The sequence below is a fragment of the Hermetia illucens genome, chromosome 3 (assembly GCF_905115235.1).
Source record: "Hermetia illucens chromosome 3, iHerIll2.2.curated.20191125, whole genome shotgun sequence".
NCBI lineage: Eukaryota > Metazoa > Arthropoda > Insecta > Diptera > Stratiomyidae > Hermetia > Hermetia illucens.
The window spans coordinates 76,914,492-76,925,792 of NC_051851.1; the positions used below are offsets into that span (position 1 = coordinate 76,914,492).

Below are 11,301 nucleotides of genomic sequence, written 5' to 3' on the forward strand. Positions count from 1 at the left end.
AACTAATAGATGAAATGTTCGAGTTACTCCTCCGATTAATTGCGGGTTCCAAACCGAGCACAAGCAAACGTCATGGAAGATCTTTTGCCTCTTGGAAGGTCAACTCGAATATAATTTACTCTCACTCGATTACTGATTTACAACGTTCTGCTCTTAAACTTAAGTTAGCTCCAGTAAACAGGCTAAAAACCCGTCATGCAATCGGTGCCTGCATTCTGCTGGATTTCGTTTTAAATCGATGATGACGTAATAGGTGGAGACGGTAGTTAGTTCATCGTACCACACGATTCCATTCTTTCGTGGTTAACAGCATCACAGCCAAAATGCTTTGCATCTTCAATGATTCAGTGCCCCATGGTTATCTCCAAAGGTAGCGACTAGGATGTTTAGTGTGAGTTTGTTCTGATTTATCCACTAAATGCATCAATTCCTTCCTTTCGTGGTAATCTTCTCGGGTCGTTCCTTCCATGATGTCGATATCGTCAGCATAAGAAAGTAGTTGGGTGGAATTAAAGAGGATCGTACCTCTTGCATTAACATCAGCATCACGGATCACTTTCTCGAGGGCGCATGACAGGGCATCCCCTTTTCGTACACCGTTGTTGATGTCGAATGGTCTTGAGAGTGATCCTGCTGCTTTTATCTGGCATCGCACATTAATCAGGGTCAGCCTAGTCAATCTTACCAATTTCCTCGGGATACTGAATCCTCTCATCGCCTTGTACAGTTTTACCCTGGCTATGTTATCATAGGCGGCCTTGAAGTCGATGGAAAGATGATGCAACTGATGGCCATACTCCAACAGTTTTCATCGCTTGTTGCATCTCTTTGGTATGGGCCCATTGGCAAGCTCTGGGCGTGTGTGTTTATCCGACCTACCAAGATAACGGAGAATATCTTATAAATGGTACTCAGCAACATGATACCTCAATAATTTGTTCACTGCGTGATATCTCTCTTTTCACGTATGGAACAGATAATGCTTCGTTGCCAGTCGTCAGTAAATGATTTAAATTAGGTACTAGCACTGAGGAAGGAGGCACGTGGTCTCCGAAACAATTGTATGCCTGGAAAAAAAATCAAAAAAAAAAAATATAAATATTTACAGTATAAGGAAAAACACCTAGTTCTTTTCTTAACTTATATACCAACTGTAAAAAAAGAAACCTGGACATTAATTTCAACTTAATGATTCGATATCCCACACCTTGAGCATAAGTTGATGAAGCGCTTAGTGTAATTAAACGCCTCCCAATTTAACCAGTTCAGCTGTAATTCCATTCACTCCTGGCAACTTACGATTTTTAAGTCGATAAATTGCATGGACTGTTTCTTCCACGCTTGGTGATGGCCGATATTCTAGTTGTTACTCAACCCATCGCTCCAATGTGATAATTTTAGAGCGAAATTTCCCTCTTTGTTCCGGCAGGATGAGAATCGAGATATATAAGGCTTCACTCTGCTGACTTGTTAATAAAACTTCCGCGCCTGGTCCGATTCACTGTACTTTTCCAGTTCATGGACCTGTTGATTCTCCGCTCGACGGAGTTGGTAATGGATCTGCGCGCGTTCAATGCAACATTACTCAGTATGCAGCATTTTTCCGTTTACATTTATCGATAAACCAGGTTGTTTTCATTGGCCTAAGTATGTTTGTGGCCGTATCAATGATAACGTCCTTCAGGTGGTTGTCAAGATTATTTGTTTATGTTACGTTTCTGAAAGCAGTTATTACAGCATCCACTTCCCCCTTATAGGTGTTACGAAGGCGTGTGTTGTGGAGGGCGTCAGTTTTAACTCTCACCTGACTGTCAGAGCGGACTGCAGATGTTATTCAAATTTGGAGCGCCATGCCATAGTGATGCGAGTCTGCATTGGCCCCCTTCTATGTGTTCTGACATTCATCAAGGCAGAAAGGTGGCGGTATTTAATCAACATATTATCAATTTGTTTCAAAGTGGTCCTGTCTGGAAGGCCCAAGTTTTTTTTGTGCATCGCTTTCCCCGCAAACCAGGTACTTCCAACAACAATTTTGTGTGATACTGCTAATTGAATAATCCGCAGTCCATTATCATTTTTATCCTTATGTAAGCCACAGGAGCGGACGTATCGCCTGAATACGGGCTTCGTCCCCTTCGTCCCCTTCTTCAAATATGATATTGACATCATACCTACGACAGGCTTCCAGGGCTCATTCTACCGCCTTATAGAAAGTATCCTTCTTATGCTCTGCAGTCCCCTCTGTAGGAGTATGAACGTTAATGAGGTTTATTTTTCTAAATTTGCTGGTAAGTGCGGTAGTGCATAGCCATTCGCTTATGTTTTCAAAGCCGATAACAACAGGTTTAATTTTTTGGCTGACTAAGAAACCTACTCCGACCACATCATTTACTGAATGACTACTGTAATATATGGTGCAGTCGCTTTTCTACTGCTCAACGCATCTCTTGTAACGCCAGGCTGGCTGCTGGGCAGCATTCGATCTGTATTGGGAGCACCTGTTCCAATAGAAAATGCGCAAATCGTTCGTTTGTTTCCGTTCCCGGGTTCATCGTTGTAAAAACCACCCAGTCTAAGACTACTTTTGTGGCTTCCTAACTTCGTTTTTCCATGTAGCGTTGTCAGTTGGTTCAATTTGTGTGTTTGCCGCTTTTCGTTAAGAAAGAACTAGCAGCGGTCATCATGTGGAGGGGGAAATAGGGTTTGGTAGTAGAGCTTTTGGTTTTGGTTCAGCAGACGTTTCCTAGGTTCTATGCTCCATCGTGGGTAGCATGTTTCGGCTGGGGGCTCACACTACCCTTTGACCCCCTCCGTCCATATTGCATCTGCGAAAATAGAAAAGTTTTTTCTTTTGTTATTAAATATGGTTTGTTTGTACTTGGTGTTATTTTTATGAACGGTGGGAAAAATTGACAATTTGCAGGAAATGAATTCTGTAGGCATTTCAGCGGTTTAAGCCGCTGTGTGTTACCATAAGCCCATTTTATTTTTAACACCACTGAAACTATATGAATATTGATCTAATTTCTTGCTGATAAAGTTTATTTGAAACCATTTTAATTGTTTATCATTGCAGCCAATGTGAAAACCTCCACAACAACGCCTGCATTGACTCTGGCGTATCTCGTTTTGATGCTGACTGTCCAGGTTTGCCTGCACTCCCCAACCCGGAGTGGCGCTTCTAGGTAGTTAGTTTAATCAATTTTAGGTGGTAATTTTGTCTATAGTTTAAAATTTAAAACTGTTTTCTACATAACTCATTTAAAAAGTAAAAAAAATAATAACCAAATCAAAATAAAGAAAGTTGTATAAAGGCAGCAATGAAAGGTACTGAAAGATTATTGAGAAATTATTTTGAATCTGCGAGTGACTGAGACGTGCCCGCTCGTTGAAGAAATGAAAGATAATAGAGTAACGCTAGAGTTGGTAAACACTGGAATACTTAATTTGAGGGAGAAAGTTATGATAAATATACAAGTTTACATCGTTTTTAAAGTTCCTAATGTAATCAGTTTAAACATCGTAAATTAAAAATGGAATAATGATAATATCCTTCACAAAACGCGGTTTGAGCTTCGCATTTGTATGTATTTGCCATTAAGTTCCCTATTTACTGTGAATTCCTTTCAGGAGGGTAGCGGTTGGTTAGTTTTGACAATATAAAAATCAGTAAGGTTAAAGTTGATACTACTCTTTAATTATGTTTAACCGAAAAATTGAGGAATTAAAAAAACAAACCTTCTAAAATTAGAAGTAACAGCTGTTGCGAAGTCATGTGGAAACAATCTGGCGTCCCATTCCATACATGATGCTGCGGAATTAATAAGAACATAAGGCTGTTTTATATATTGAAGATACATTTGTCCCTTTCATTTGGCAATTGCATTTTTCTAAAATTTCACAGATTTTCTCTCACTTTTCCAGTGTTCACAATCATATTTTTGTAAATATTAGATTTTATTCAAAAAGCAATACCACATTTAAGAAAATTTTAAACCTTTCCTGATAATGTCATGTTTGTGTTTTCACACAAGAAGGCGTAATGCCGAGCAAAATTGTTCTTCATTACGAAAACGGGTAAAAAGGGTTCTATTTGCATTAAATCTTTCAAAATAGCTTTCCTGGCATCATTTGTAGTGAAAACAGTGGAGAAACTTTTGGATAACTTCATCACGAGTAACGTTCTAACGCGTAATCATTTGCATCCATACTAATAAGCTGACTGGATAGGATAACTGACGGATTGCAGAGAATTGTCTTAATGGAAAGAAAATTGCTATTCTTTCAAGCCGTTATTCCAAGTTACTAATACAATGGGATAGCATGACCATGAAGCATGACGAGAATTAATTTAAATCACGACGGAACAACGCCGAGCTACGCCTTGCACCGAAAACTGAGCGTCTGGACATAACTATACGTCACTGCGGGTTAAACTGCAACCTGGGGAAGCTAGGGACATCTGCGGACACTGTCTCCAGATGCTGCGAGGTGCCTCTATACATTTACCACGGCAATGTCCGGCACTTGTTCAAAGTTGCTCAATGCACCTGGGAGAAACGTTATATCATATGGTAAGCTAAATTATCTAGAATTGGGAGACATCCTTTTTTTTGATCGTACAAAGAAACTAGTAGAAAATCTAGAAAAAGGCATGAAAGTCGGAATTGCAACGGATGCGAGTGGAATTCGCACTCACTAAAAACCACCCCCGGTCTCTTCAGCGCCAACTCCGAGGGATCACCGCGGAGATGTTACTTTGCAGGGTGAGTTTTCTTTTAGGCACTAGTACTCCTTTCGGCTTTCTTCCTACTTTCTTCTTACTACATACTACCTTCCATATCACGGGCAGGAATCCAGCGTGTATAATAAGTCAAGTATTTAGGAGGACGACTCCAAGCACCCTATTCTGCAACAATATTAGAAAGCCTACAAATGGAGGGACTTTCACCCCAACGGATTCATTGGATGTTTATATAATAAAACGCATTCTAATGTATGCTTGCGTCGTCTGGTGGCTGCGACCGAACTTTGCTTACTTCGGTTGCCTAAGCATTACTGAAGCATTGAATACTACGCCGAAGTTATCTTAAATTTACAAGCAACTGCAACCAGGTCATCGTCGAGTCCTCAAAGGAATGAAGGACAAGCACCCCATTATACATGATATTCCACAGCAGCGAACTCAGTGCCGATCCCTGTAGTACCCACGCTGTGACAATGTCTTTGAGACTTTTATCCGTTGAGTAGTTCTCTCTAAGGGGTAATTTTTCAATTAGACTCCTTAAATATTTAACCAATGACCCTTTAATTCGATCCAAGTTGGCAGAGTAGTTGAATGCGTCTTTGATACCCAATACCATCACGAAGCAACTGCCACTACCATAGAATGGGGGCATCGAAAACAATGCAGATGCTCTAACGAATCGTCGCTCTTTTCGACGACGGATAACATTAGATGTCTCTCTCCATCTTTCCTATTGTACTCAACAGACAGATCGGGATTGTTGCGTTTGGGAAGCAACACCAGCTTTCGCTTTTTCCGCTGAGCATGATATATTCCTTGTTTTAGGCACACCTCAAAAATGTTAGCGGAAAGGTCGGACCTAGTCTTCAATGCCAGTATCAAAACTTTGTTGTTTGTTATTTTTATGCGCTCGTTGAGTTGGAAAACTGTTTGCCTTCCGCTGTTGTCGTGTTAAGAGAACAGATCTCAATACCACCTCACCATCCAGCATACTGCGAGACTTCTTTTTCAAGCCCGATTCACCTTTGATATCCATACAAATTGACTGGTTTGTACTGTGAGTATGTGCTCACGTACGTCAGGTCCAATACAGATCCAGGCGTTTCTCTTTACAATTGTATGAAGTCCCGACATTCACCACTACTACTTCTAGCTCTGCAACAGGCGTAGCGAAAGCATTCCTCGGGTGCTCCATTAATATTTGGAAGGCTTCCTTTCCAGAAGTCCATAGCGTTGCTTGGTCCATTTGGACCCAGTTGACGTCACCGTGATTTCAATATGGCTCACCAGTTATAGCCACATTCATATTCTTCTCGCGGATGGTTTACGAGAGTTCATCCTGCGCCGCTTGAAGTGATTTTTATCAACCTCATCTATAATTTGCGTTATATTGTGCAAACGTCCGTTCTCACCGTAAGTAATTTGGGTCAGCTTGACAGTCTTTGTTGATGTGGTCTTCCGCTCCTCATTTCCGAAGCTACCACCTAAGGTATCACTTCAGCGCCACCTTCTCTCTAAGCCGCTACGTAACGTAACCTATTTTTACTCTCCCTGCTGCCAACAGTGTGGGTGCTGCCTCCACTGGTAGGCTGATGATGGCCCATAAGATCGAATTACTTTCCCAAGGGCTCGCGAACCTCCTCCTTCGTAATGATCTGATCTATATTCTTGCAGGCTATAATGGTCTGTGGCTTGCTGACACTTATGTCTGCTTCTGTTCTATTGAATTTCCAATTTGGCTTAAATATTTTTACGCGGTTACATCCTAGGATTTCATGAGCTTCAACATAAAGTTTCCTTGCTCGCTACACACAGTAGTACAGTAGTGCTTTCGATTGCGGACGCTTGTACCTGGAGATTTCCGAAAAATCTAGCTTCTCTGATTTTCAAAATTTCAGCCACATACCTGAAAGAAGTGAAAACTTTATGATGGGTTAGTTAGAGGCTTCCATCTTCAAGCTCGATGAAAACTCTTTGCGATTGAAAAATCACAGAGCTCACCCTCTTAGAAAGTTAAGATGCTGGAAATGGGGAATAATTTGATATCATGAACCTCCCTTGCACATCGCGACGATGGTTGCCTTACCAATAAGCTTATTAATATTACGGAAATAATTCCCCTTCGGGACGATATAACCTTTCAACGGGGGATATTCGCCACAATCCTTTGACATTGCGAAGAAAAGGAGCTTCCTCTCCGTGGTTGCGCAAAAAAGTCAAACTTTACCATGATGATATCAAAATACCCCCTATTTGAACAGCCATTGCTTTTTAAGCGGGGTGATTTTTAACAGGCTTTGAGGGAAAAGATCTCCCGCGTCTCCCTTACCCCTCTCCTTTCTGCCTTGAGGGATGGGGTTCAAAGGTAAGCCCGAGTGACAAGGAACGAGCCCGCATACGGGGCGCTATAACTCCCTAATCGGGGATGGTTGGTGCAATTTTTTGTCAGAGAGGGGGAATTTCCTTTCCCCCTTGTATACCCCCAACCTTTCTCCTTATAGCGATAGGATTGAAAATCAAATCATAACATAACAAAAACCTGCTTTGATGGGCCATAAATTTTTAAGCGAGACGACCGCCCCATACTTTTTTCAAGATTGAAGGGGTGTTACCCCTCTTCCCCTTCTTAAATTTCGGGGTAGAAAATTTAACCGTTACCAATTTTTATGGCGATCGGCAAACGTCTGATCTGCTGCAGCGCCATCTAGCAGCAAGCTACTGTAACGATAGACAAAAGTATTTTCCATGGAAAAATACAAATATATACCAATTTTCATGGCGATCAGTTGAACGGCTTCCGAGTCCATCGATCCCAGACGATTACGTATATCAACCACTTGCATTTTGAAGATTTCGTGTAAAGTAAAACTTTCTTAAAATCGGTTTACTGCCAGTCCTACTATACGATTATGTGAAATTTTTACGCACTAAAACTACGCTCTTCTCCTTCGGTTCCCCCGCGGGAGTGCCATTTTGGCATTACCTCGCTGGGCAGGCGTTATTTTGTATTATCCTCCGAAATTTCTCCTAACTTGTGGATCGCTGTTTTAGAAGCTAGCATGGGGTCCACGAGGTTCCCGGGTGGTAACCGCGCCCCGACGTAAATTTCCGACTCTGCTGTGTACGCAGCGCACGTCAGTAGTTAAGAACAACATGCTCCGCATCCTTCGGAAACATCTCGCACGTCAGGCAATATGGAGACTTGTCACGTCTGAAGCGATAAAGTTATGCAGGGTAGCCTCCGTGTCCGCTAAGGAGTTGGGTTGGGTTATAGCTAACGTCATCGTGCCTTCGTTCGATCCATTTTGAGGCATCTGGAATAATAACGCCCTTTGGGTGAATCATCATATCTTTTTTTTGCCACTCCAAAATAGCTTCACTTCGTGCGTTCCGACGATAGGTACATGACTCACCGATTGCATATTTGGATGATAGAGGTGTCGATCCTCATTCAATGGGGACCAAGCCTTCTATTCATATGCTGCTACGTCTGCAGTTGTACGGTAAGCGCGTGATGTTCGCAGAGCTTTTAATCGGTATGGGGCTGCAATTTTTCTTCTATTCGCTTCTAAGTTCCATGACAATGCCCAGACTGGAGCTGTAAAAGCAAGATGGAGGTGACAACTTTCAAGATAAGATGCCGACGGCTTTGCCTAGGGCCACCTACTTCCTGTAACATTATTGCCAACACTGTAGCAATCCCGGAAGCTTTTGTTGTTAAATTCTCAAGATTGGGCTTGAATTTCAGATCACGCTTAATCATAACTCTTAGGTATATAAGCGATAGTTGCAAACGTATGACGTTTTGACCTTTATCGACGTTTGCTTCCTTCACTTGGTGATCAAAACTACTTTGGTTTTATTCTCTGCGAACGTCAGACCACCGTCTTCTAGTCAAGATCTGTCTTCAAAAATCGCTTCGTTTGTAAAAACCTCTATCTCCTCAATATTTCGTGCCACGATAGTCACTCCGATGTCGTCTGCAACTTCAAAATTTCATCATACATTATCATCCACAGGAGAGGGTCGAGGACCAACACAGTAGCCTCTCCCGAAGAAATTTCATGAGTGTGCGCAAGTATTTGACTCCATTTTGCAGTATTGAAGGCAATCTTCACATCGAGAGTGACTACCGCACAAGATTTATTGATCTCTAGTGCTTCCTTCACAACGCGTCACTATCCCGATCGCATTGACAGGATCTTGCCTTTCGGAATCCAATCTACTTACCTGAGAAACCACCCTTCCTCTCTGTAATCGGTACAAGCCTATTGAAGATGGATAGAAGCTTCTGTTACCTCCACTTTTCCGCGGAAATTCCTTCTTCGAGGCACATGGCAAATGGTTCAGAAAACCACATTGGAATTGTTTTGACGGCCACTACCAGAGCTTTAATCAGAATTCCGTGCAGGCCTGGGACTTTATTTTCAACAATCTTCTTCGCGGCTTCCAAAACATCTTGGTTACCTCGGGAATTTCCTCGAAATCTATCTCTCGAGATTCTCTTGAAACTTGCGAGGGTACTAGCGATATCTCGCAGCAAATTAGGGTTGGTGTCCGGATAGTTTAGTGGCTAGAGCACAAGGCTCTCGTATGAGAGATCGCGGTTCAAATTTCACTGGTAGCAGTGGGATTTTTATCGTAATTTAACGTTGGATACCAGTCGACTCAGCTATGAATGAGTATCTGAGTCAAATCAGGGTAATAATTTCAGACGAGCGCAGTGCTGATCACATTGCCTCGTATAGGGTGCTATAATCTTGTCCTATACTGCCTCTAACTCAGTTCAAGGCTCTCCAATAGGATTTCTGCACCAACGATTATTATCATTACTAAATCAAGGTTGGTGATATTGATGGTGAGCGTTTACCCTTTATCGATGCCATGACTGTCTGATATTTAACACCCCGTGGATCGGAGCCCGCTTCCTTGTATAAAGTGTTCAGTTTTACTTCTAGAGAAGACTGTGAATCGGGTGTGCAACTCTTGAGACTCAGGGCGGTTTCTTCTAGGATGTCTTTGTCTCCTGGCTTTAAGGCAAATTTGGTGGAGTTCTTCAATTTCGACATTCTACCAGAAGGTGGGCAATCGTTTCTTGCGAACAGTGCGACGTGACATGCAAGCGTCATATTCTTTCTGTAACGTACATCTCTTTTCCTTCTGCATTTCCCACTCTTATTATCTCCTGCAACAATATTTCTACAAACATTTGCGTATCAAATTTCTTAGACGATCAACGCACTACTGCAGCTTTCTTGAGATGTTTTGCTCCTATCCTATGCTTCATCTGGATAAAAAGGTCTAATGGTCGCTATGCGTATACTCCTCGCTAACCTACCACTGGAAATCCTTAGATAATGAATCGCTAACAAACGTAAGGTCTATCACCAATCCCACATCCCGTCTAGGAAAAGTATTGATGCCATCAGTATCTGTCTTCACACTCTCTTTTCTCAGTAATGGTTGTACTGATTGATACTAAATTTGGTGGGAACGTAGGAACTGTGAAGGCTTACGTATACAGTTAGTAACATCGTTTTGATTGGATTATTCAGAGGAGGCATGTTAAGTTTTTTCACCAAATATAGTCATGCGGGGTATCAAATAAAAGGTACCAATTAGTACTTTTCAATGCTGTACTCAGTTCTGACATTTAAAGCCAAAGAGGAAAGGGCGAGGGCTTTGGCTCTTTCAGAGACCCATTTTCAGAACCTACTCAACAGAAAAATCTGAAAAAAAATCACGAAGTAGCCTCTGTATGGTGGCTATGGACCGAAATACGCTCCATACCGAACCGTGTTCCCCATTACGTTCGGGCCCTTCTCATTGTTAAGAAGATAGAACTCGACCGGTGGAGGAGCCGGTTGGCAGGGGGTTCCTTGAACTGACAGTTCCCTTCCTCCTCTCCCGTCCCCCATTGGTGAGAGGAATTCCCTGATTTGAAGGCTCCGCAAGGCGGAAGAGTTCGGGGAATAGCCCGAAGTAATGTGACAAACGGTTCCAGGCTAGCTCTCTGACGATGGGGAGGTGTTTAGTTGGTAGTCCGACGACGTACCGAATCAGGAGTCCGACCCTACACCAAAAAAAAAAATACAGAGATTTATTAAAAAAAAAGTTAACAATAGTACATTACTATAGTTTTTAGTAATTGACTGCAAAAACCCCTTGTGTTCGCCCTAGAATCATGGAATTTTCCAGTAGCATAAGCTACGCAGCCTACATAACGACAAAATCTATGAGCGATACCACGACCGTCTGGTTATGGAAAAAACCCGGACGACCTCGGTACAAAACCGGGGCGTCTGGAGTTCCTTACTAAAGCAAGCCTAGACCGGATACCGATTGTTGCGCCGTTGATGTCGATAGACTACAATATAAAGCATGATCCTGCCAAGTGGTGGAAATCGCACTATTACTAACGGAGTTATAGTAAATTAAAGTTGTCACGTCAGTGCAAATTTCTAAACTTTGATGCACATAACTTTCCGTCCAGTTTCTGGTTTCCCGTCTTGTTCTATAATAGAAGCTAGAAAATAATAGATCGGGGTTATCGC

At 42.1% G+C, this 11,301-nt stretch overlaps 1 protein-coding gene across 1 annotated transcript in view; it reads left to right on the forward strand.

The window, feature by feature from the left end:
- LOC119651964 overlaps positions 1-3,376 on the forward strand; it is a 172,369-nt gene extending 168,993 nt beyond the window's left edge. Inside the window, exon 6 of the mRNA XM_038055826.1 lies at positions 3,077-3,376. Coding sequence (XP_037911754.1) covers positions 3,077-3,189 — 113 coding nt within the window. The 3' untranslated portion in view covers positions 3,190-3,376. The remainder of the gene's footprint in view (positions 1-3,076) is intronic.
- The last annotated feature ends 7,925 nt before the right edge of the window (positions 3,377-11,301 follow it).